Here is a 27698-nt window from a genome sequence, read left to right on the forward strand (position 1 = left end):
ACAGAAGCGTTGATGTGGAATCTTTTTTTTTTTTCTTTTTTTTTTTTCATTAACATTTTTGAAGGGTAGATAATATCTTCCATCCTTTTTTTTTTCCCAGGCCATTCTTGAATCGCCAGAAAAGCAGCTAACACTAAATGAAATCTACAACTGGTTCACGCGAATGTTCGCATATTTCAGGCGCAATGCTGCAACATGGAAGGTAATATTGCCAATTCTGTGATATTGTATTTCTGTTGTACTTTTTCTGTTGTACTTCAAATAAGAATTGAAAGGGTTTTGTTGTACTATTTACTGTACACTTTACTGTACATATACACAACACCTGACCTCAGATATGGCATTTGAATGAGAGAAATAGACACTTTAAATCTATAGTCCTCCCGGTGACTCCAGACCCAGGAAAGGGTGCCCTGAGGGTTTGAGCCACTGATTGCACCTTTTCACAGGGCCACACAGAAACACAAACATGCCAGGGAGAGAGGCAGATAGAGAGAGAGAAAGAGAGGGAGATAGAGAGAGAGGAAGAGAGGGAGATAGAGAGAGAGAAAGAAAGGGAGATGGAGAGAGAGGGAGATGGAGAGAGAGGAAGAGAGGGAGATAGAGAGGGAGATAGAGAGAGAGAAAGAGAGGGAGATGGATAGAGAGAGAGAGAGAGAGAGAGAGAGAGAGAGAGAGAGAGAGAGAGAGAGAGAGAGAGAGAGAGGGAGGGAGACGAGGCAGAGCCGTGGGGGTATCTGCTGCAGCTGTGCCTGTGACAACCCCGCTCTCACTGTCCCCCCCGCGCTCTTTAGCTTCCTGCTCCAGTGGATGCTGACAGGCCTTCCATAGGGGCGCATTGTAGTCATAAACACCAACTCCCCCACTGCGACACTGCCCTGTGCCGAGTGTCTCTCTCTCTCTCTCTCCCCCATACACTTACAGGACTGAGCCCAAATATCAAGCAAGCCTGAACGCACCTGCACTCACTCACACAGTCACACACTCAGACACACACACACACACACACACACACACTCACTCTCACACTCACTCTCACACACACACATACACACACACACACACACACACACACACACTTACACTCACTCACTCACCCACACACACACACACACACACACACACACATACACAATCGCGCGCACACACTCACATTTACACACTCACTCACACACACACACACGCACACACATACGCACACATACACTCACACACACACACACACACACACTCCATACCCACAGTTTTAAAATCATGTGTCAGTGTTTGGCATGCGTAGAAAAGGCAGCCAGCACACACGGGTTATGAAAAGGAAATTCATGAGCCAAGTGCTCTGGCATTTTTTTTTCTTTTCCCTCTATTGTTCACTTGTGTGTAAAGTCATAACTTGAAGTGATGAGCCAAAAAGCACTGTCTGTTTATTTTACCCAAAGCTTTGTTCGGGTCGGGTTTCTGTCAGGTAGTCAAAGGTGGTTCCTCTCGCTCTCAAACAGCCTCTCATTGTGTTTGGTGTGCCCTGTGTCTACACACAGATAAAGTGTATTGATATATTTAATTTATTTGTTATTCAAAAAAGCATTGCTTAAGACGCAATTATACCTGTGTAAAATTACTTTACAAAATGTATTGTAAGTAGCTAGTTAAATATCTAGTTGACATAAAATGTGAAAGAATTTGAAATTGTGGTTGGGAAACATCTCCGCTCATGCAACATTTTGTTGCTAGCTGGGATGTCTCCGGATTTGGTTTGAATAATCACAAAGATATGACTTACGCAGGCTCCTTTGCAATTGACGCACTGTGATGTGTTTTATGTCTGTGCTAGTGACTGGAACGTTGCAGTTTTCTGATAGAAACTCTCTTTCCCTTTTTTGAACCTGCCGCAGAACGCAGTCCGGCATAATCTTAGTCTTCACAAGTGTTTTGTGCGAGTAGAAAACGTAAAAGGGGCAGTGTGGACTGTGGACGAACTAGAGTTCCAAAAGAGAAGGCCGCAAAAGATCAGTGGGTACGTCCGCCACGCCCGGCCTCGGCGTCGGAAAGGAGGGGGGGTGCCGCTTGATGGCAAGCGGCTCCATTTCATTGTCTGTGTGCCACAGCGCCCCACAAGACCCCCGCTTGCTTCTGTGCGCATCCCATGCTTTTAGCCCCCCTGTGATGCACTATAACACACATTGGCTTACGCTTATTTGCATTTTTGCTCTCACCCCTCCTTCTCCCCTTCCCCTCCCCCCCTCTGTGACCGTCTCCCCTCATGTCCGTCCGTCCTGGTGTCCGTCTTTCCGTCCTCCCTCCCTCCCTCCCTCCCCGGCTTTCTGTCACGTCACTGCATCTGCGCCCGACCTCCTCGCTTCGCCCCGCGTGTCCCAGGGTGCCGTTCGCACCAACCTTTCGCTGCATAAGTGCTTTGTGAGAGTAGAGGATGAGTTTGGGTCCTACTGGACCGTTGATGACGAGGAGTTTAAGCACGGCCGCCACGTACAGAGGGGCCGGCCGCGGAAACAAGGCATGGAGGAGAACTCTGACGAGCTCCTCGTACAGTAAGCTCCCCCCCCCCTCCTCTCTCCGCCTGCTTCCGCTCTGTCCCTCCCTCCCTCGCTCTCTCGCTCCCCTCCTCCACCTGCTTCTGTCACGCCATCTCACGCTCACTGTGTTCTGCCATTCATACCTCACACCCACCCCCACCCTTTACCAGAATGTTCTCTCACCTGGGGGGTCTCCCCTATTGCTGAGACAATGACTCTGTGTACTTTTAAACCTGAATGACATGTCTGCAGTATTCATGCTTGTGTAGTGTAGCAGTGTAAAAAGCCATGTGTCAGATATTCGCTGAAAATATTATAAAAACAGATATGTAATTTCATTACTGCGTATTGATTTTACTGGAGTGTTTTATAGGAAATTGGAATAGCGTCTGCTCGTAAGACTTGAGCGTCCATCAATCTCTGCGCCATTATCGCCTGAGATTTCAAACGGGCCGGCGCTATTTAGACTCACTTTGAAACCTGCTCCTAGCCACCTTACGTGAAACTGTTCTTCAATACGTCAAAGGCACACATCAGTCTTAAAATCATCCTTATTCAATCTGCCTGATGTAATTGTCTATAAATAATGTCTTTGCCAGTATGTGTGTATAAAATAATAGCGTGTGATTCACAGTTGAGGGCCTGTGCTGTAGATGGCGCAGAATGAATCGCCACTTTGGAGAAGTAACGTTGTGTTTGATCGCATCTGCAGAAGCCCTGCCCTGGTGAAGAACATACAGACCAGTCTGGGCTATGGTCCAAGTCTCTCTGCTGCCTTCCAGGTACGACAGCCCGCGGGGGGGAGCACAGCTGGGCTCCTTTACTTTGGGGGTGACACGTAACGTGGCCAAATTAAACACCACACTCTCACGGTCGCTCCCTCGGCGACGGCCGAGCTGCCTGGGCTTTTTCCGAGGCTGCTGAAGGTGAAACGTCCGAGAGGGTTTTCCTGGTCTCACGTACATTCTCTCCACACGTGTTTCCACCGCAGGCTTCGATGGCGGAAAATAACATACCTCTATACACTACTGCTTCCATGGGAAGTCCCACTCTCAACTCCCTGGCGAGCGTCTTTCGAGAGGAGATGAACGGGGCGATGGACCATGGGAACAGTAACGGCAGCGACAGCAGTCCCGGGCGATCCCCTTTGCCAGCTATGTGAGTGTTTGGGGCCCTCCGACTCCTGCGCAAACGGGTACAGGGGACTTGTTTAAATAAAGTTTGGTTACCAAGGACTCTGCCTGGCTATTCGCTTCTCCTTCAAGAGGAGTTGAATGGGCTTGTAAAAAGAAGAAGGGTGGGGGGGGGGGGGGGGGAGGCATTGAAAGCAGGGTCATGAAAATGTTGGTGCACGGGTCAGGACCGTGTAGAAGTGCGGTTGTGCTGTCTGTTAAAGGAAACTCCACCTTCTGGAAGGTTCCTGAGCCTGGCAGTTCGGGGCAGAGTTCTGGAATGGCTCCTGCTCGAGCAGCGAGTTTATAAAACAGATTTTTATGACGGTTCAAAATGGCTTCTGGGCTGTGTTGGATTCTATCATAATTGTTGTAGTTTGTTTAAATATTTTTAACGCCTGGCTGCATAGTGGCCGTGCTGCTGTTTTCCACACACCGAACAAATTATTCGCTAGACATTTCAAATCCACACAGCGCTTTGGATAAAAAATAACAAAGAAAGAAAAAGCACAATTAGCCTCTGAAATTGTCCCGGCTTTCCCTGCACTGTAGGAAAGCTGTGGTTCGGACTGTAAACCACATTTCGCCGTGCACTTGTTGTATACGAGTGTCAGCTAAGTTGTTTGAAGCCTAAAATAATACACTTGCAGACGGCATCGTTTCCAGATGTTAGAGACTGCTGATGTGTGGAGGCTGTAAGATTTATGGACGACTCTGTAAGAGATCGGAACGGGAGGGATAGGGAGCTCGGAAAGGTGAAATAACGAGCTTGCAGAGGAATGTGCCATCCGCGCTGGTTGAGAACATGGCTCTGGGCACCGCAGTGGAACAGGAAGAGGAGAGACAGGATGGGTGTGTTGGCCTAAGGCAGCCTGTCTCTCTCTCCACTGATTTACTAACTCACAAAGGAGGCCCCTGCTCTCATCTCATCTCCAAAATAAAACACAACAAGGTGTGTTTGATTTCGGATTTTCCAAATGTTGTTTATGTAGGTCTAACAGATGCACATTCACAATTGGTACATTCAAAAACCGAAAAAATAATATTTGCTTCTTTGCTAAATAAGACAAAAATGTTGCCAATGGGGTGGGAATTTTGACCCATTACAAGATTTGCCAATGGGGTAAGAAAATTGAACTTGTCAAGCAAGTTAAAACAAGCTACTTACTGGAAGGGGATGGGGGTGTGGGATGTTCAGTTTCATTATGAGAATGAAACACTTATTAAGACAGACTTTGCGGCAGTGTAAAAATAAACTGTAAAATCATACAGGGTGGGTGTTAAATGGATATTGTTTTTGCAGGTGTTTAAAGGTAAAGTCAGCCACCATTGTTTTAAGTTTACAGTACATTTGTAACTAATAGGATCAAGACCCAAAGACGTGAAGGAACACTAGTGGTGCCATACCCTCACATAATACTTTTAGAAATGTTCATTTAAAACAATTAAAATATTGTCAAACGGTGTCATGCTAATAGCTACAGTAGGAAGAGACCACACTTGTGCTTTGAAACAATGTGCCGTCTAGAGAAATTTGATAATTGCTGCTTAAGGACGTGGCACTTTGGTCGTGGCCCCCGTTAGCGGTAGCCACAAAGCACTTCACACTGTGCGGAAGCACTGAAGCACATCGGCTTCAAACGAAGCTCACCTTGATTAAAACCTGCTTTCTTCTCTGACCAGTCAAATGGAGAGAGAGGAAAGCTTCAGTAGAGATGTTCCAGGCTAACAGAGTCCTTCAGCAGCAAACACAAACTCAGTGTTTTCAGTCAAACGACCAAGAAAACTGTGGCATTTCAGGTACCCACAGCTAATCGCAAGCAGTATGCATGCAAAAGCAGCATGCAAGTTCAATAGCATAATAATAACAATTTCATGTCTGCCCTCCAGCGAGGGATTTGGACCTGAGGCGATGCGACTTGTGGAATTGCTTTGATCTAAAACCAATAGAAGGGCCATCTCTTTTTTTCCCCAAACTTTAAAACGTGTCATCTAATTATCACCGTGTCTCTCTGCAGAAAAAGAGGTTATCCTCAATCATCGTATTTCCCCCGTACTGTGCTCAACATTCCTAAGTAAACAATTATTTTGGAGGGGAAAAAAATAATTAAAACCGCTCATTGACCATGTCACTGTTTTTTTTATTTTTTTATTTTTTTTGACCCTTTAAAAAATATATAAATATAATAATAATAATAATTATAATTCCATTATAAACCATTACTAATAAAACCATGCCCACGACTGATACGTCGGTACCTCTGATTAACGGTATAAATTCACCCGCAGCCGTTAAAAAAAACATATAAAATAAATAAATAAAGTGTGGGTTTTTTTCGCATTTCTCTCCCACAGTCATGCCTCTCTCCCCTGTGCCTTATTCCTGTGGTGTTTCTATAATGAGAAATTTGGCAGATCTCATCTCTTTAGAGGCTCCTTTGCCCAGGCTGCAGGCTGGAGGTTCATGTTTTGCCTTGTTTACAACTGACAGCGTTATTATTCTCATAAGGGCCCTGCTTCTTATCGCGGTGTTGTGTTTGAGCGGAGGGGCCCTTCCTCCGCCGCGTGCGCGCTTCCCCTGCCAGCGCCTTTTCTTCTCTTATTGACACTTTGTGAAAATATGCATTAATTTGGAGTTTAAAGCGCGTATGGCGGTGTCTGCCCGGCCTGTGTCGGGCTGAAGTTGATTAATGATAGGAGCCGGCTCGGGGTCGTCCTCCGGAGGCCTGCGCTCGCAGGTTCTGCATGTTAACGAGCGGGAGGGAGAACACACAGCGCGGCGCGGTCGCGCCGTCGCCGGGGCTGACAGGCAGTGCGGTCCGCTCCCCCGGTCCCGTTCGTCTCTCGCCGTTAATCTGACTCATTTATCAATTTTAAGTGAATACCCCCGCCGTCTGCCGCCGCCAAAATAAAGCCCGCAGGTTGGGGGCGGCCGGAAACGGCGCGGAGTTACCGTCGACTGACTCCGCCGCGTAAAATGGCACTTATTTGTTTTCGCGTCCTTTTAAGCTTTTTTTTTCCTTTCTGTCTTCGATCAGAGGAAAGTTTTAGCTGTTTAGCTAGAGAGTGGAATAAATATTGGCTTAATGCTGACCCGACATTCCCCCCCCCCCCTTTATTTCCATCCTGTGTTTGCAGGCATCATATCAACGTTAAAGAGGAACCACTGGACCCTGAGGACCACGAAGGTCCGCTTTCCCTCGTGACGACAGCCAACCACAGCCCAGACTTCGACCACAACCGAGATTACGAGGACGACCAGGGGAACGATGACATACAATAGGCTTGTCCAAGGTCCCCAACCCCCCCGTCCCCCCTCCCCAAGCACCACCACCCCCCGTCCCCCCCCGTCCCCCAGAGACAGAACTAACTCGGATCATCTGTGTCTTTCCACAGATAAAATTGATTATTAAATAAATAAAGGCTGGGATCTCAGTCTTCTTGTTGACAGCTATAAAATGTTTCAATTGACTTTTAGTGCCATTAAATACAAAACATGAGGAAAAAAAAGAAAACGATATCCCATTTGGGAGTATTTTTGAGTTGTTTCTACTTTTTGTTTAAGAGAAAAAAAAACAGAAAAAAAGAATAATTTTTACTCGACGCGTGTTGGATGGACCTGTTTGGTACTTGGGACTGGTTGAGGTGGTGGGCGTGTCCCTGGAGGCGGGCAGGCGCGCAGGACGCAGCGCGATTGGACTGCGGGCGTGTCACTCTCCCACTGAGCCACGCCCACTGGGCGCGGACCGCAGGGCACAGACACACCCTCTCGGAGTCGGACGGGTCATGTGACTTACGCGGCGTGTGGAATCGCTTCATCATCACTGCCTTCAGCCTGCACCGGTTTGCTTCCATTTTGGGAAAGGGCGCTTCGTGTTCGCAGAAGGGTCGGGGCTTGGGGGGTGGTCAATATTAAGTATGTGTCTTTGTTGCTGTTCGCATTCATTTTGTTTTTGTTTTTTTCTTAAAACTAAAGAGAAACTTCAGCTGACCAAGAACGATATGTGGCCAGCGCCTGATGAATGTTTGATTTACTTTTTTTTGTTGTTGTTGTTGTCGTTGTTGTACATGAAGCAGAATGTCAAACACCAAGTATTATTTTTCTGTCATTTATTCCGTGCGCTTCACGACGCCATTTCACCCGCCCCCGTCTCCCTTCCCCGTCGCCAAACATGTAGCCTACCCACCAAACTCATGAAGTCCAGCAGTAATGCACTACTCACAATGAAGGCTCCATGCTACTCACCCATGAAGTTTTATTTAAAATGGGAATGAATGACAGAGAAATCATGCAGGGAATATAAAACTATTTCAGAAATGTTAAAAACATTCACTCTTCACAGCAGTGCATGTTAGCTGCAACCAAATCACTGAACCATTACTTTTACATTTCACAACCACCGTTAAATGTCAGGTGCACAGTTAACATAACTTTAGACCAATATTAATCGTGATCTTTGGGTAGGACTGTCCTTGTAGGTCAAATATGCCTCATTTCCTCCCCACACAGTCATTTTAATGATTGAGGGGAAAAAAGATTTTAAGCTTGACGTCGAAAAAGGCTATCGCAGAAGACTCCATCAGTTGACATCATCACCGTTTTATTGTGGCATTGTTTAATCATAGAACATATGTCAACGTCCTCAGTGAAGAACACAAATGACACATTACGTGAAGATATTCAGATGCTACCATTAAAAATGGAGGAGCCAACATCTAAATCTAGTCTGAAGGCCTGACTAGTCAGCATTCCACTGTTGAGAAACTCATAGCAGCCACACACCTGTCCCACACCGTTCTGGAGACAGATCTGTGTACGTCCAAGAGCCAGCGTCAGCAGAACGGAGAAACATTCGAGTGTTAGCGCAGTCCTGCTCCTTCCTCCAGACGCAGATTGTAACTTATAGCACGATAGCGGAGAGGTCGGCACATAAAGGGTTCCAGACCAGTTCGGACATCAATAACGGGTGCGAGAACTCGCCGCTGAAAAGATCACGCAGGACTCATCGATTTTATGACTGCAACCAACCACTCTTTTTATTTATTGACCTTTTTTGTTTGTTTTGTTTTCCTTTATTTTTGCTGTTGAGGTCTCCGATGTTTCTGTTGTCAGTGTGTCAGATATATCTTGTTCCGTGACTACCAAAGATAAACTACAAAAGTAAACAATGTTCTCTGTTCCATGCTTTAGCAGACAAGGCCAAAAATATCATCCTCTCTCCCAATTGATGTGAACAGAATTTTAAGGTGGAGAACTCTGAACTATGTCTAGCTTATAGAAACAGATTCATTAGAAATTAAAGCTCCTCAAAAAGTTACTGTCGTCGACATTTAAGCCAAAGGTGTCACATTTAGAGTATCTGCATGTCTTTGCAGTGACCAAAACTCGAGGGGGTAAGGGTGTGGGATCGGGAAAAATATATGACCAAATTAGGGAACGGTGACTTTGGGCCAATGAGAAAATGGAGCATTCCGTCGTGAAATAAACTGTATAGCAAAAGTTATGGATATAAATTGCTGATGATAGTTATCATCACAATTATTATTTGCTAGTTTGACAAGTTTTACAGAGAACAATGTGAGCAATTCTATACTTCAACTGGACCACATGATGATTAAATGTTTTATGCTTCTTGTTTTGAATTTGTAACCTAAAGATTGTATGCCACTTTTTTTTTTTTTTTTTTTTTTTTTAAGTCTCCAGCAGGATTCATTTGTTCTTCGTTAACCTTGGCAACACTTTATCATTGTGTTTAGTTTCTGTCAACTTATTACTTTTTTATATTAAAAAACACTCCTGTCAACTAATAAGCTGGGTACAAGGTACTTTATGGCAGTTTCTTTTTTTTAATTTACCATGCATTTATTATTAATAAAAAGGGCAATCTGTGGTTTAGGAAAAAATGTATTTAATATCCAGGCAGCTGTGGGATGGAGCAGTGGTAGTCGTGCTGGGATCGTGAGAATGACTCCTGGTCATCCAAAGCCAGCCTTTTCGCTGGTTAGCTTGGTATTTAAAAGGGGAAAAAGCTGGTAGATTAGAACATTCTCAGCATGTGTAGCTTGACATTACTAAAGATAACAGCATGAGAAAACTGTTAGTACGCATACCTCAGTTCAAACCTATAGGGAATGATTATAAAATAAAAAATAAAAAAAAATAAAAAAACATTTCACTCAGTTGCACTTAGTCGTATGTCTTGCATGTTTAGTCTAAAAATTGTAGCAAAAAATATTTTAAAAAAAATAATGAAAAATACAAAAAATTGAAAATTAGAGCTTGTTTATCTGGAGGGTGTCATCCTTTTTAGCGAAACCAATCCAAACCTCAGGCCTTTTTCATGAAGCGATCACCCAGCTCTGTTCAGTCATTTTTCTACTGTCTGTCCATCTGTTTCCACACATCCACTGGCTTCTTCCGGGTGGGTTTTTGGGTAGTACATACATGTCGCTATAACCTTGTGGCTTATCTATGTCGGATTCCTTTCTGTTCCTTTCGATGATAAAAAAAGTACATCTGTGTTATTACGTTTGCTTTATTGCGACTGCTTTGTATTTACTATTAAAATAGCTATGGAAAAACTGCTGTATGTATTGGAATAGCAAACTGTGCTGCAAATGTATTTTACTTAGTAATCCTTGCTTTAAAAGTCATACATGCAGACGGCTGTGCGATGGGAGGGCGGGGCAGGGCGGGGGGAGGGGGAGGGACCGTCCCTGATTTTGGATTTTAACTGTAAAATAGAAGACAGACTTTTCTCTGTTATCATTGACCTAAACATTTTGTACAGATTTTTTTTTCTCCCTCTTTTGTGTTAAGCTGTTTTGATACTTCCCTCCTTTTGATGGTCCAACCACTGCCTTCTGTGGCTGTATGTGAAAGATTCTGACTTTGGGAGGAGCGGACAGGGGTATTTCCTGTCTGCGAAGGAAATCTCTTGCATGACTAATTCCAGGGTCGCGGACGGGAATAGCAGAGTCGAGTTGTCAGTAATAATATCGGGGTGTATCAGTCTAATGATATTTTATATAAAACAAATAGAAAAAAAAAAAGAAAAAAATATATGCAGTGCCAAGATGTAAAGAAGTATTTGTTTTTGAAAGGAAAGCATATCATCGGAGATGTTTCACATTATCAGTCAGTATCACTGTTAGGACAGGGCATCACAGCTTTTAAGTTGAGAAGAAATATTTTTTTAAAGGCCAGGCCTTTTGAGTTCTTCCTTTTCTAACGGTAGATAAAAAACCAAGCACAGCAGGTAGAGATCTTAAGTTGAGCACACAGGTCAAAGGTCATGTGAATAAAAGACACAATTTCTTTTTTCCTGATACACCATTATTATATAAATGAAACCGAGTAAAAATAATCTTTTCTTACGCTTTTGTGTGATCACACTAGGTGGTATCGGATTCCCAAAAAGACACTTGGACATTGTTCATTTGCAACGGACACATTATCCATCACAGCCTTCTTCACTCAAACAGTATAATACTGTATAAATATTCCTTAATCACCGTCTGAATTACATCTTGCGGCAAAGGTACAGAGGTGTCGCGGTGCTTCAGTGTTTCTTCGACCAGGTGTTTTTATTTTTTTGTTTTGTTTTTTTTCTTGTTGAGGCATAAAAATAAAATATATACTCATCACTTTCATTATTTTGTAATGCCATCATCATTCCATGTCTGTTTTCCGCAGACAATTATGTTGTACAGTCGGTCTTGATAACTGACTTAAGCATTCTAAAATGCAATAAAATGCTGGTTGTTCACATGGTTTCCCGAAGCTGTCATTTTGCCCTGTGTTCTGTTGAAGGGACTGATGCTGTAGGCAGCCGACTCACTGGACAACCCCAGTGCAATAAGACTGCATCACATTCATGAATATTGTATACATAAAACCAGACAAACTTTCAAAGGTTTTTAGGTTACATCACCTCACTCTAATTCACTAAACATAAATTTCTTTATTCTAAATTACAACATGGCCTCCCCCCCCCCCCCCCCCACTGTTTTCTCCTCAGGGAAACATCCCAGATATTTGTCATCAGAAGTAAAATTCCAAGGTCTGTGCGAAATGACCAGCACTACTGCTAGTGCTTCCAACATTAAATGATCTCGTAATTAAAAATAGACAGTTAAACTGTCTTTTCCTAACAGCAATTTAGGTAACTGCATTTGATCAGCTATAAATTGTAACTGCATTAAAATTCCAGAAATATTAGCGATATGGATTTCTTGATGGAAATTAATGCTGATGACCAAGACTTCCTTTTTTACGACGGAGGCACAGGTCACGCTGGCCACAAAACAGGAGACCGAGATCAAGTCTGAGCACTTTTAATCTTGTGAAACAAGCAATTACAAATAGTTGCATCGATTCGTTAAAAAGCTTTAGGTGACATAAATTGTTTCCCGCTTAGCTTATTGCTGTGATACATAAATGTCAGAGGGTATATTATTAATTAAAGCCATGAAGAGAGAAGATTTAATGGAAACAATATAAAATTGGTACACTTTTTTTTTTGCAGGCAATATTTTAGCTAGCATCTGGGGTCCTGAATTGGTACCACATTATCACATCGTTCTAGTATTACCTACTCAAAATGGAAGCAGGGCTGAGACAGTGGGGGGAGGGGTACATCTCTGACCTTGTTTATCCTGTTTTTGTGACATTACACTGATTAGTACACATACTCCTCCTGTACAGTGCAGTGTCTCACAGGAACTGTACAAAGGACGTAAACACTTTCTGTCTAAATGTATTGATAAATTATATTTAATGCAAAGACAAACTCTGGATGTAATAACTAAGTTTATGTTTATGTTTTTAAGAGGACACATAGGAACAGTTGAGGGATGTGGTTATTGAGAAAACATAGTGAATGTAATCAATCATCATTAAAATTGAAATTACACTACTTTTTATCATCTAATGTTCTGACCTTGAGTTATCTTCATACTACAGGATATAGCTCATAACCTGAGCTGGTTAATCTTGATTTAACCAGCTATTGATCCAACAGTTTAGAATGAACCCTTTTTCTAAATTCTAGGAAATTGTTTTGGTTCCAATAAGACATGCACTTGTTCACATGTTGCACCTAGATTTATACAGTGCTCTCACATCAAGACTAATGTGGTCACTGACAAATTCCTAAATGACTGGTAGTTGTTGATGTACAATATGACTGTGTACAGGCAAAGTGCATGCATGTAAATCAGTGGTGGATAAAATGAACATTAAACGCCATCCAATGCAGCCATGATGCTAACAGTAATATTCATCATGAATTATAACCTGGCACATTATTTTACAAAATGGCCACAACATACAAGTACTACAGGCATGTTAATGTAGTGAAAATAAATGATATCTTGCATGGCTGTGCATTGTAAACCTCCTGACAGAGTACCCTCTCTCTCGCCCTCACATGAAGGAGAACATGACCTCTGACCTTGCTTCTCCAGCAGGAATCCCAGCTCAGTGGCCAAGGGATCATGTGATCTGAAAACAGGATGTTACCAGTGACATTAGACAAAGTACTAAAGTACATATGCATACAAGCTTGGATTTAAGGCTTAAACTCCCCCACCCCTCCGTCAACAGACAAAAACCCTTATTGATGGATTGTCCCATTTAACTATGTATTGTTATGTGTTTATGAGTTTATTTTAATGTCGAGAGTGTCAGGTTCAGCTGGACATGTAATTAGTAGGTTCCCCAAATACAACACAGAAAAGTAGATGCCATGATGAACGCAGGTGTAAATCATATCCAAAGAAATATACAGATTAATTTTAAGTTTTAAGTTTTCAAAAAAAGTATTTTCTAAATCCCCGGGCTCCTTTTCTCAGTCTCCGCACGACGCATTAGTCTATTTGAGTTTCAAACTGATAACTTGCTACAATTATCAAAGCCACCTATCGCAGAGGGTGTGAGAAATGAAATAAAAGGATTAAGCAGTTATCCTATTTACATATATTGAATTGCAGTAACGCAACTCGATTTCTGCTCCTCATTTCATTCTAATTAAAGCGTGGCGGAGCAACAGCAATCCACACAAGAGCTTTACTTTAATAGTCAAAGCTGGCAAACTCCCAATATTGCAGTGTGGCAATTAGCAGCCCTGCAGTATTTGCTATTCATGGTTTGATGTAAAAACTTGTTTATTAAGATGGGCTGGAGGCGTTGGTGTGCAATAGACCTGGCTGTAATTAGATTCCAATTATTTGTCTGTTTCTGATATTGTAAACTGGCACTTAGCACATCAGTTAAATTGACACACTGCGCTGCTTGGTTTACCCAGTAATTAAAACATGTTCTGTTAATTAGATGATGACCACTTTATTCCAGGGCTCTTGTGTTTGGGTTTTGTAGTGTGCTCTGTTTGGATCATGCGTTGCCAGATGCTTGGCTAATCAGCCCTTGTTTTGTTTCAATTACCACCTGCTGTTCAAAGGCGAACCTGCACCCCCCAACCGCCCCCCACCCCCACACCCGCCCCGCTCTCGAAACAAGGCGCCGCTGTTTATGTTTTCGGCAAGAACTGAAACGTTAGAACAATTAACGCATACCTTTTCAGGAGGCACCATCTACGTTTCAAAGAGAGCGCCGGCAATTAAGAGGAAAGTTATGAAGCGCGGTTTTGATTAAAGAATAAGAATACTTATCACATTAGTTAGCATTCCTCTGTGTGTACCCAAGCATCACTTGTGTAAAAACCAAACTGTTATACATCTCATTTTAATCTTCCTGACAAAGGTCAGTTATGGAGAATTGCCGTGCCTTGTTACCCAGACAGAAAATGCAGCTGTAGGCAACTGCAGATGTACTGTATACTGTGTGTATGTGTGTGTGTGTGTGTGTTGGTACGCATATGCAAGTGTGTGTGCCTATGTGTGTGAGAATGAGTGCGCTTGTGTGCTTGATTGTGTGTGCATGTATGAGTGAGTGTGTGCACATGTGAGAGTGAGTGTGAGTGTGTGTGTGTGCACATGTATGAAAGTCAGTGTAATGTGTGTATGTGTTCGTGTATGTGTGCATGTGTATGTGTGTGCGAGTGTGTGTGTGCACGTGTGAGAGTGAGTGTGCGTTTGTGTGTGCACGTGTGAGTGTGTGCACGTGAGAGTGTGCGTGCACGTGTTTGTGTGTGCACGTGTGTGAGAGTGCTTGTGTGTGAGTGCGTGCGTGTGCGTTTGAGTGTGTGTGTGCACGTGTGTGAGAGTGAGTGTGTGTGTGTGCACGTGTGAGAGTGTGTGCGTGTGCGTGTGAGAGTTAGTGTGTGTGTGCGCGTGTGTACGGATAAGTAGCACCATGCCGTTTGTAGTGTGGCATTGTGTAGATTGAGCTCACTCACTGTGCAGTCTCCGTTGTGCTGCACTCACTGAATGAACTCATTGAGGAAGCTCACCTACCCCATGATTACCGTTTCCTGCAGTCAGTCAGAGAGCCTCTGTGAAGCAACAACAAAACGCAGCCCTGTCTTATTTACATAATATTTCATGAAATAATGATATCCTGTACACATCCGCTGCAGGAGCAGTTGCCACAGGTTACCGCTGCCACTGGCAGTGTGGGTAGATCTTAAGATGGAGGTAATCAGGGACCTCACAGGACTGGAAACTTTAATACTTTTCAATCACTCTAATCCTGAAGACAAGGCTTTACTTCTGCTCATATGCAAGGAGGGTGCCAGAAAAATCTAACTACCTTTTCCTTTTTCTTTCTCGTATATTTTTACATCGTTCTTTTAATCAAAGAATGGTCCGACATTATAATTATCTTTTTATTTATTTTGCAATCACTGTAAATGAATACATGAAAGTTAAAGTGGCATTTCAATTAATTGAAGCAATATCTGCCATTACAACCAACTTGCTTTTTTTTGTTCCAAAAAGGAGATAATGATACCAGACAATATGTAAATAAACAAATGTTGAAAAAACTAAAGTTACGCTTCTATGAACATACAATTTATTACATATATATGTTTTCATTTTTGATGTTTTTCTCTTTCTCACACTGTTTCTGTTTTTCTCAATGTAATATTTTTCCTGCCAAAAAGCTATCATTTGAACATGTCATAGACATTGTTTACCTGCACTGAACCTTGATTGAGGTGGTCTGTGGCTTTACACCGATGCTTTCCTAATCTGCAGGACTGGCATGTTCATTTCCCTGATGCTGCCATTCAAAACACAAACATGAAATGTTGGTTTTACAACTGGGAGACCTGGAAGAGTGAATTTCAAGTACTTAGTCAAATATTTCATTAAAATGTAAATTTTACAATGGTGTACGTCTAGCTGTGCACAAGGCATGACTTAAGAAGTTATGAAGTTATAACAGCACTGCCTTCTGATGCCAATTAACTGAGACTATAATGTCTTTACCTTGTTTTATCTCCAATAACAGCATGCCAACAAATGCATCAAATGCAACTGCTTGCTGGAACTGTATTGACTATTAAGATATGTGGGTGGCAAAAATAGAACCAATTAAACATGAAGTCTCCCACAGACTGGTAGCTAATCAATTCTCTTATCTCCACAAAGTGCAAATTCACTGATTAAAATTGAAGCTATGCAAAACTGCACTGCAACGGAATTGTAAATGAGAGAAATGCCTCAGTGTACCGACACGCAATCTAAGGCATTCGCCAGCATTTGAAACAATCTCTCGAAAGCCCGCCGAAAGATCCGACTGTCAATCAAACGGCGTCAATGTCATTACTAATGTGCACGCATACACCGTGTGTCCATGTGGAGATAGAAATGTAACCAGCTAATGTATCGTTAAATTACATATGACATAAATACATGTCATGTAGTATATATTTTTTCCCATATGTCCATGTGTTTACGTTGTGAACGTTATCATCTTCATGTTGAGTCATTTTGATGCACAGATGATTGCTTGAGTGATGTCTATCTATAATAGATACACACACATTAAAGTATTTTGATGGCAAACTGACTCAATTTTAACTGTTCAATCAAGTCCTTTTGCCGGGCATTATTCAACCAAGAACATGTCGTAAAAACATTGAGATGGGCTGGAGAGCTTGAGAAACTGTGAGATGCTATCCCCTGTTTTTGACTAGATCTCAATGTGGGAAACAACACCCACCTTTTATTCCTTTACTTTTTTCATTTTTAACATTCAGGGGAAGACAAAATGGTTGCAGGTGGTGATGAAAATAAAAGCCATCCATCATTATTTATTAGGCTTGAAAAAGATACACAATAATGTAATTTAATCTCTCAGCAGACAATTATTTCCACATATTGATAATGCAATGCGAAAAGTGCCATGAATCCTAATATGATGTTTGCTTTTATTGGTGTATAATACAACCAGAACAAATAATGTAATAGTATCAGGGAGAAAATGTAATTATTTGCACATGCTAACATTATAATGCCAATCTGGCCGAGACAATGGTATCATATTATTTTGGTGTGCTTAACTAGTTATAATTTGCATTAAGTTATTACGACTGTGTAGCAACAAAGCCTTTCCCCAATCATCTGCCGTGCTTCTACGCTGTTTCCATCATTATTCTCATCCCCCCATAATTCTGAATCTCTCTAATCCTGCAGAATTGATCTGATCAACCTTTTTCCCCACTGGTGAAACTATTCATCACTCCGCCTTCTATTGTGATTGGATAGGAAATAGTTGCACTCTTTTTAGTGACAGTGTTACATTAAGGAAGAAAATAGGATATAACTTTTCCATGGAGTCGGGTTTTGTACAGATAATATGTCTACCGGGCTTGTCAATTCGAATATCAAAAATAAAATAATACAATTACGATTCTATTACAAGCTTGACACATGAACACTTGGCTGATATGTGTGTACTGCTGTATATTCAAGCAGTCTGCATACAGCATAAACACTGTTATTTTCATCCTGATGGTGCAAGCAACTGCCAATTAAACATTATGAACAGAAAATGTATAAAGCATTAGACAGAAACACACTCAAACATTATTGATCTTGCAATCTTCTCTCAGGAAAAAAAAAAAAAACATTCTTGATAAGCATGATTTTCTCAAGGGTTTTCGTGTTTTAAATTGAATTCAAATGTTTTAATGTATTGAGTAGCCTCCAAACAAACAAAAAAAATAGCATGTTGACACATTTATAAATCTATCGGGGTGACCCAAGTACTGCTCTTTCTTATTTTATTATTTTTTTTACAGCCATATGTCCATGCTATATTGAACTGATGGCCAAGTAAGTCAATGTAAAATTTGATCAAGATGATACAATGGTGTCTCTCTCTGGCTTTATGAAAATGTTTTATTGATGACTCATTACAGACCGTCCGGCAGTAAGGTGAGTTCGATCTGCCCGGATAGAAGAACTCAACGTGTAATAATAATGCCTGCTAAATAATTAATATCAAAACCTAATTCGTCTTCCCACGATGCAGGATATGTACATATTTTACAGAGCCATTTGCATATTCAGAATGAAAGCGCAAAGCCATTAAGACTACTAGAAGGCCGTCGCCACCTTTGGATGCAGTCAACCGTTTTGATCTTCTGTGTTTGAGACTCGACTGCGTCCTTCCGGGCCATGTCGGTCAGATTTGAGAATGCAAATGAGCACTGAGCGATGTAGCGTCCTGGGTGTTTGGGCATACGGCCATCTTCTTTATGGCGAGGATGTTGTGCAACACTGAGTCTCCTGCCGCATCAGGAACACATACTGCGCACAGCCATTGTCTTCCACCGGAGGCTACAACAGTGTTTGCAACTCATTAGTGATTTGTAAATGATATTTGCTCCCTTGTGACATATCATTTCAAATGGTTTTCTAATAATAACACCCACTGATATTAAAGTAAGAGATGCTTGTGTTGTGATCGTGCGTTTCGCAAATTCCGTCTCGAAAATTACATTCTGGCAGACCGATATCCATTGTAGTCATATTTTTTAACGAATATAAAAAAATTCCCCAAGGTTCCTCGTGAATATTACGGCGTCGTACCTTATTGTTAGCCGTGTAATTATCTCGTTGAAATGGATCCTTAGTGGCAGGGTGCATGGGATTGATGTTTTAACTTGTCTCACAGCTGGGTTTGACAGTGTTGCCAACCCAGATGAGCAGTTGCCCCATTTTACAACGTTCATGTTTTGACCCAAAGAGGCAACATTCCATAGGTATTCCGGGCACCCATTTCACTCAGAACATACCAATGGCAAACACCTTCAGCACAGCTGCCAATTTAATCATTACCACCCTTCTCAGTCAGCTTGTGACTGTGAATAATATTCACTACGGCTACTTTCCCTGCGCTGAATACGCCTCAAAGTCTGCCTGTTTCAACTGTCCCCCACCCCGCTCATTCTGTTAATGACTCCTCATTGTGTGGACTGGCTGCGGTTGGCTTCCTGCATTCCCCTATAAAGTAAGTGAACTTGGCAGGGCTCAGCGCTGGGCTCGGCTGTAGCGATATTCGCCGCGTAGTCTACAAATGAACCGCCGGCTCGGCGATGAATGGAGCCCCCGCGAGGAGCAGGAACATCGCGGGGAAGGCGTTATCGAGGCCTCGCTGCCAATCCGCGGCAAGCGGAGCCTGCCCCCTTCCTGGATACACCACTGGTCTTTGAAATTAAAGTCGCGTCTGTAATCCACAGAAACGGCCCTTCCACCGCCGCTTAGAACCGGTTTAGTCTCACCTCAGCTGACGATAAAAGCGTGACAGACACACGAGGCGCTATCTTCTCGCGAGGTTGATAGCTTCTGCCAGCTTATCTAGGGCAGGCAGCTAACCTCCTTGTACCTGGCCCGTGGACAGAACTGAGGAGTCAATTTACAAAAGATGCTGCCTCCGGGGGGTTGTACACAAAGCCAGATTTGCTTTGCTAACACGGAGGAGCGCACACCCGCGCGCACACACAAACATTCACGCCGGGCCCGCGCTGAAAAACTTCCGGAAGATTCCGCGACCTTTCCCGCAAAGCGTAACAGTGTGTAATATGGCGGGCTCAGAGCGAGTGATAGAAGGTATTGGTGTAAATCCACATGAGCGCAGAGGCAGGAAATTGACAGGGATCTGCTGGAGCGGTCTGCCTGTAAAGGCTGGGATTTACATGCTTAATTGGGGCTTAAACTCCCTCCCCTGAGTTTACCTGTTATACTGCGTGCTCTGATCACGGCGCTGCGCGGGACAGGTTATGCTGCTGATTTTAATGCCTTGCTGTTCTCATTCATAGCTGTCACTCATACAAATGAACTTACAGTACGCACGGGGCCTAGGCAGCGCCGTCAACAAACAGCGTTAGGATTCACAGTAGGGAGTTAACATTTTATAGATAATATTTTTAAAGTCATTAAAGACATGGTACGCGGTTAAAAAAAACAGTGTCTTTATCCATATACTGCGAACATTAACCCTCTTTGCCTACGTGTTGTTGGTAATTAACAGTTCAGTTCTGTTTTTCTCTACATCAGCAAACTGCGAGCCCCCCTCCTCGTTGGACAGGATGTGTCTTCAGGCGGAAGGGCTTTTGGGTGTAGCTGCAGGGCTCTCCCCAGATGAATATCGAGCCTGGCAGGCACGGAGGCTGTGGAGGCTACAGCTCGTAGATTTACAAAGTATAAAAAAATGCTGTTTTGCGCAGCTAAAGAGGAGCCTATTTCAGCATAAAAAATAAATAAATAACAAAGTTACAAATTATCAAAAACTGGGATCAACAAAAATGTCCGTAAACAAAATGTACTATCGCAAGCACATACAGACTGAACCGTGTTTGAAACAAAATGGCCAAAAGCACATTTTAGTTTCCTTTGAAATGAGATTCCTAAGATTAAACAATATGTCAAAGCGGGCTTTCTTAATGTGGCTATATCTCACAGGAACCAACTGCCAATGTTAAATGTTCTCTTTTTGTTTTGTTTGGTGTTTTGTATTTTTCCTCTAAACAATGATGGCATTTTTCTAGGTTGGAGTTGCCGCCAATAAAATTAATGGGAGAGTTGTTAAGTACATACAGGAAGTGAGCTTTTTAAATAAACACATTGTTTCCAAACTAATCCACACCCCTATTGTTTACAATTGGAGGGCTCAGCAGGGTGTGTTTGGGAGAGGGCCTGTCACAAGTCAGCCCCAATTAATCCTCCCTGTCAAAGCCAGTCCTTTGTGGAAGAAACACAGTGGTGAAGTGTAAATAGAAACAATTTTCCTCCTAGTGGGCAAGAAAAAGATGTATGATACTCACTTCTGTGAGTATTGTAGGATTTGTTCAACTGCTCCATCAGTTATAATGGATGGATTTATTTTTCCTCTAAAACCTGGCTTCATGAAATAATTCTCAGTATGCTTGGGGTAAATACAAGAAATTAAAATTTTGGGTGGCTCGTCCGGGATTTAAATTATTAGTGTAAAGGGAAGGTGCACTTTACCAACCCCCCCCCCCCCCCCCAATAAGCTAGCTAGGCATATTTTGGAATTGTACTCGATTGGATTTGTTTTCCCTGGGTCCAATGGTTAAAAAAGCATGAGATTTTGGGGTGCTTTGTAAAGGCTGCGTGTGCAGAGCTAGAGCACGGTCACCTTCTGTAAACCGCCATCTCATCTCCCATATCTCCTTATCACATCGATTTTGTTTAAAATACTACTTCTCGCTTACAGGCCCATTTACATAATGTCCCATGAAATTCTTTCCAATGTGATTGTAATTCATCTATCCACTCAGGCACTTGGCCTGATACTTCAGGAAGCTGCACTGCATTTGAATCCCAATACTGATTATGGAGAAGCCTTTTCCTCTACACTGCAGGCAGTCAGCACGCGATGCAGGAAAGTACAACAGCAACACATCGCACTGTTTTGAATATACAAGCTTTACGTAAATTCTGTGCCTGGGATCTACCGGCTCAGTGTTTCTATTTTCAGTTGTGCTGTTCATTGTTTATTGTTTTTTTTAAATGTATTTTGTAATTAAACTGGACCCACCTCCGCAGTAAGACCCTAGTGTAAAATCCAGCTATGACCAGCTTGAAATTACCAGCTACCAGCTGTTTCGAAATATAGCTTGAGCTGCTCAGACCATGTTGTGTCAACCAGCTACCAGCTGTTTCAAAGCCTAGCTTGAGCTGTTTTTTTCAGTAGGGGAAGACCAAAAATTTAAATTGCAATTTCAAAATGTCAGCGGCAAGTATATTTGAATGAGCCTGGCAGTCTGTGAATGACGACGAGAGTGTGAGTTGGAACCAGTACTGTAAATCAGGACGTTCGGTGAACCTGACAGCCCGAACCTTTGTTGCTGCCTCTACTTTGGTTGGGTTCTTCCTGGAAGGACTGATTTCCATAAAGTCTGGGGGATATAACACAGAATGGAAAGGAATGTTGGCAAACAAGTGGAAAATGTTTCCACTGTTGGTTACATTGTAATTGTTGATTGCGTGTCTGTTACATTAAAATGAGCATGCTTTAAATGTTTTTTGCATAGGCAGTTTTAAAGAAGTAGCCACAGTTTTACTGATGAAATGATATGTGGCCACCAACCCTCACGCTTTGGACCCACATATCAAGAGTCAACACTAAAACAGAAACAGGTTCATTTTTCCCTTTGTCTTGTCCATGGAGACTTGATTTAAGGAAACTCTGCTGCTTAGGAAGAGTTCAGGTCCATGTGCTTCAGAGTTGCCAAGTCTAAATCTGCAGTAACCCAATCTCCAAGTCTGTAAGAAAAACAGTCCGCCGGTGAGTCATAGTGAACTCAAGATGTTACTTCTCACTCACTTATAACAACCTGTGAATTATTCCCCAATTAGCATCGCGCTAGCCTCCCGCTGCAGCTGTGGGGATGGAGCTTCCAGCTCAGAAGGGGGCTTCTATTTGTTTGTTTGCGTTGGCCGAGACAGCAGGAGCCTGAACGGCCTGGGCTACAGTGCGCAGTTGACTCAGAAAGTCGGGAAGAGAAGACGCACAGAATAATGATCACACTTTGCCACAAACTGCTCTCCCCGGCCTTCTGTTTTCCAACTCTGGTTACACACGTGTTGGCCCCCGAGAATATTCAAAAGACATTTATAGGAAATAAATTAAGAGACGAATGCAAACCATATGGCATTCATGGGTTTATTTGTAAAGCTCTTGCATCAAAGCTTTTTCCAGATCGCACCATATTAGCTATGTTTTTCCAGTCCAGCAAAATCAGGAAGGTAACCACAGACTTCCTTGATGGGAAACACATGAGTTTAGATGTGAGGCGGGGGGGGGGGGGGGGGGGGGCTCGTACATGGGTGAAGCCACTGTTTGGCGCATCAGTTAAAACAATTATACACTGTACGTCTGGATGTCATATGGCCATATGAGTTCACTTTAAAGGGGTACGGCGTGCCCAGTGCAGATGGAAGGACGTTTCACCGACTCTGGTAAATATAATACTTCAAACCTACTTTGTAGTGCGGCAGCCAGCAGTGAATCCTCCAACACTCTGCCTCCTGGGTCAGGCTGTTTGAATGTCAACCTGAGCCTCCGAAGAAACTGGGAAAGGAGCCAAATAGCAATGGCTGCACTGGAGGTACATGCTACATCAACGTATGTATAACTGACCTCGTGATTTACAACCAGCATACGCACAGTACAGTATGTGAGAGTGCAGGAGGATATGTTGCAGGAGACAAGACCATGCCACAGTGAAAACGTGTACCCTTTCTTCTTCGGTTCAAACCCGTAGACTTCATTTGTTTTACATCAGACAGAGGCGGTGTGCACCAACACAACACCGTGGGTGTAATATAAACACACACCTCTGTATATTGTTGCAGACCCACTAAGCGGTTACGATCTGGACCAGTTACCAGAACGAGTCAGCTTCCGTACCTGGGTGGGCCACTGTACCGTTGAGCAAGGTGCCTGGCCAGGACTACTTCTGTAAATATCCAGCTGCGTACTATAAATGGATACAAACTTAACAAAATGGACACTGTGTATGTTGCTCAGAATAAGATTGAGCGAAGCACATGCAGACATATCTGAAAACCAATGGCCTGTGATAGCTGGGTCTGTATTTCGGTGGGTCTGCAGTTGAGGGTTGGTGAGGTTGGGGGCTTTGGTGACTCCATTTAGCAGGCACAGTTGGTCCATGACCAGGTATCCTGGAACACCCAATGAAAATCCCTTTTGAAGAAGAGAAGTGCCGTTTCTAGTGCAGGGCGTTTCCTCCGCACTGACACGCCGGTCTGTAAATGCACTTGTGTGCAGAACCGTGGGCTGGGAACCATCAACGGCCGCCGCAGGCCGGCAGCTAGTTTACCTCGGGACCTGAGAGAAAAGCACTCCCAGGAAAAGACAGCCCAGGAACTCAGCTGGGAGGAAAAGGCATCAAAGCTCCTTGCTTAAGGCTATAATTAGTTGTTCTTGTTTGAAATACGAAAAGGAGGGGGGGGGGGGGGCGTTGGAGTCTTCAGGAAAAAAATAGCATTGTTAATTTATTTGAGTTTGTCGTCTTCATATATGCGTTAAGGAACGGAATGCCTTACTGCATCTATAAAAGGGAGAAGGTGCTATCTCCAGTGCTCGTATGCAGCATTGCGGATTTCTTAAATTTAGTTCAAGGACTGGCTCATAACTTGACGGGAATCCCTGGCTGGAAGTAGGCAGGCAGTGTGTGAGGCCAGCCTTAACCAGTCATACTCAACATCAGACAGTGCCAGTCCCGCGCACAGCCAGGGCTGAAAACAGAAGGGTCAAAAGTGGGCTGCCTGTGTGCGGCTAACAAAAGCCATGAAAGTTTAAAAGGAGCGGTCAAGTGTTTCTTCTCTTTCCTCTCTGCTGAGCTGCAGACACAACCTCCCTCTCTCTCTCTCTCTCTCCCTCCCTCTCCCTCTCTCTCTCCCTCTCTCTCCCTCCCTCTCTCTCTCTCCGTCCCACCACCAGCACATCTGGAAAGTGCTTACTGCCTCACCAATCCCCAGCACTAAAGTGATTTATTGATATTTAAAATTTCCCGATGGTTTTATGTACTTTGAGTGGATTCCGAATAAAAGGCATATTCACGGCTCTGTTCAAAAATGTAAAAAAGAAATCTTATGCTTGTGAAATTGCCTTCAACACCAAGGAATCCATAAAGAAAAAGACAAAGGCTAACTCTAATAGCTGAAACACTGTGAGGCATGTCATTTTCTCAAATGGAAATAAACAGTGGAAATGCACTGGCATGTATACACACATACATGCACATGATTTCAGCTTAGCATTATAACAGTAGTCTCTCTGACCTGTACAGATGTGCGTCTTCTAATACAACTACCATCATACACCAACAACGCCAGTTCTCTGAAGCACACAGTTGCTGCCAATCTGTTGTCAAGTCTTCTAATCTAATGCACAGGATAAAATCTTATGAAATATAATGTGCCTGCAGTTGCCATCAATTGCAGATCCATCAGATGAGATACTGCCAATTTTCTTGTGTGTGTGTTTGTATAACCTTCATTTATACTGTTTCCTTAAGATCCTAAAAGATGAGGTCATTATTTTTTTCCTCCCATAATGTGGAGTAAATGCAAAAGCAATGCAACACAATTTTTCTGCATGTAGGCCTTAAAAAATATGCAAACTCTTTAGGACTCTTAATTTGAAACAGGTACACATACCCTGTCTGAAGGAAAGAAGTGTTTATACATTGTCTAGCGCAGTAATTCCTTATGACTGGATCCATAAGGAGTGTAAATTTGTTTCTGGTTTACAACTACAAAGGCAGAAGGCAGTAGCAACTGGTTCCATATAAAGGCTTGCCAAGCAAAATGATATTTTTGGGAATGGACCAAGTCTCCCTGAATATGGACAACAGATTTTTGTTGTTAAAACAGCAAATTTGCCCTTTTCAACAGTGACACCAAATAAATGTATTTTGTGCACTTAGTATTGATGACCACAAGTTTTTTTCTTAATTTAAAAACATACCAAGTCCTTAAGAAACTTTAAGATGTGAGTGTGTTTAGGTTGGCTGCAGCATCTTACTTCAAATGCACAGCAAAAATAAAATATACAGAAAATAAGTCCAGAAAATATGTTTCAGTGGAAGAATTTGTTCAAATAAAAAAAGGTAAAAGATTCCTTCATAATTCTATAAACCGGGCAAGTTCAGAATACAAAACAAGTAGTTCTTGCTAAGTCCAAGAATAAAAAAATAAATAAAAAATCTCTAAACACGGCATATGTTTGTTTAATCTTATAGTGCAGACTGAGACTTCATTATATCCAAGGCAGTCCGCAATCTGCAACCCAAAACAATATCTACCTTGTTAGTGCCATGCCTATTGCTCATTATAACACCAACAACCCTGACAGCACAGTGAAATATGCAGAAAAACAACTGTCCTTTCACTTTTCATCATCTCCCCATCCAGGGCAAACTGCACTTTAGTTGAAACAAAATATATACACAAGTCTACAGGTCTTAATTATTTTATACTGTTACCTTCTTGAACAGATATGGAAGCAAAGCTCATGCAAGCAAAGCCAGCGGTGTAAGATAATAGGACAGCTAATTTACTAATTAAGCAGTACACTGTGTAACTGGATCTGAATACAAACATTTTCCATTCCTGAAATCTCTCATCTTTGATGGAGAAATATCAATAGAAGCTAACACATACTAAATGGTAGCTAAGTGAAAAGGAACAGCAGGTTGGCATGCAGACATAGCAGTGACTGTACAATACATTAACATGGACATAAAGAATTACTGTATAGTGTTGAGAAATCACTATTCATCTCATCCTAGCTCATTTAAAGTGAATCTACGCTGGTTTCACTCTTGGTTCCAAAGAAGTTTATCTTTTCTTCATTTGCAAGGCTGACATAAGGCAAAAAAGAACATTCAACTAACATATTAAGTATGGCATATTGCTACCTAAGACATCAGTCAGCTGAACGTTGAAGAATTCATAAAACTGTCTGCACTGAAATGCATAGACAAATATAGTAGTATAGGTATATTATATGTACTAAAGTCATATTTATTATTAAATAAGTGCTGGACCATGCCATTGTTATCAGTGAAAATCCTCAGCAAGCAATATGTTTCAAAATTGTAAACAAATTCATGGGCTACACCTTTGGGAAAACACTCAGAGCACTTGCGGCACTTGGAGCACTGACTGTTGACTCTGGAGCCAAGATTGTGAAGATTTTGATTAACATTAAAGTATTCACATTCATCAACAATATGGCATGTTGCAATATGGTTTCATAGCCTAAACATGAACAACAAATTAAATAATAAATGCTGACATGTCTTCATGTGTTGAAATCTGCCTTGCCCCTGGCATTGTTTGGGTGTAAACAGAAGTTTAACCTGCAACCACACCAGTCGTGGCCTCACTATGTGTAATGTGTTCTCTTTTTAATCAAAACTACAAACAGAGATATTTAAACATAAATCAGCATTAAAACCATTGATGATATAAAAATATAAAACCAGTTTTTTCAGACAGAGCACTTGCCCTTAATCCATCTGAGCTGCGATTCTCACATACTTATCTCAGACTGCTTCAGGGTCTGACAAAAGTTGAGAGAAAGAAGAATAAATAGAATTTAAAAAATGATCCTTTGTACATACATGGCAAACAAAACACAGTTTGAGTTTCTGTTTATAATTAGCCAAAGTCCTCTGAAAATATCACAAAAGCCTATGGTTTATTTTCACTTCAGGTAAGACTGAATTCCTTCACTGTTATTACAGGAAATCATCCAATTTTTTATTCTGCCGTTGTCTTTTGAGGAATTTGATGTTTGTTCCTAGCTTAAACAAAATCTTCATTTTTCCAGATTGAAGTGACGTTTCCACAGGTGTGTTTGATAGGGGGAGGGGGTGTCGAGCTCCAACTGTTGTACGGTGACGTTCACTTGAAATGAAATATCTAAGGTTTTGTAGAGTAACATTATCCTTCAGTGAAATATCCATGGTTTTGTTGATAAAAGTCAGTTTAAAATTCTTTCATTCATCCTGTCTGAACTCATATAAAA

The 27698-nt window shown here is 42.2% G+C and overlaps 1 protein-coding gene across 4 annotated transcripts in view; it reads left to right on the forward strand.

Moving 5' to 3' along the window:
- Positions 1–10375, forward strand: part of foxp1b (forkhead box P1b) — a 183084-nt gene extending 172709 nt beyond the window's left edge. For 3 of the 4 annotated variants that reach the window (XM_061218901.1, XM_061218902.1, XM_061218903.1), the window contains exons 16-20: positions 101–202; positions 1887–2008; positions 3238–3307; positions 3517–3683; positions 6836–10375. In XM_061218901.1, the coding sequence (XP_061074885.1) occupies positions 101–202; positions 1887–2008; positions 3238–3307; positions 3517–3683; positions 6836–6980 (606 nt within the window). In that variant the 3' untranslated portion in view covers positions 6981–10375. Of the gene's footprint in view, positions 1–100; positions 203–1886; positions 2009–2370; positions 2541–3237; positions 3308–3516; positions 3684–6835 lie in introns of all 4 variants that reach the window. The other variant, XM_061218899.1, reaches the window with a different exon arrangement.
- Positions 10376–27698: the final 17323 nt, after the last annotated feature.

This window comes from Conger conger, chromosome 14 (assembly GCF_963514075.1).
Source record: "Conger conger chromosome 14, fConCon1.1, whole genome shotgun sequence".
NCBI classification, from domain to species: domain Eukaryota; kingdom Metazoa; phylum Chordata; class Actinopteri; order Anguilliformes; family Congridae; genus Conger; species Conger conger.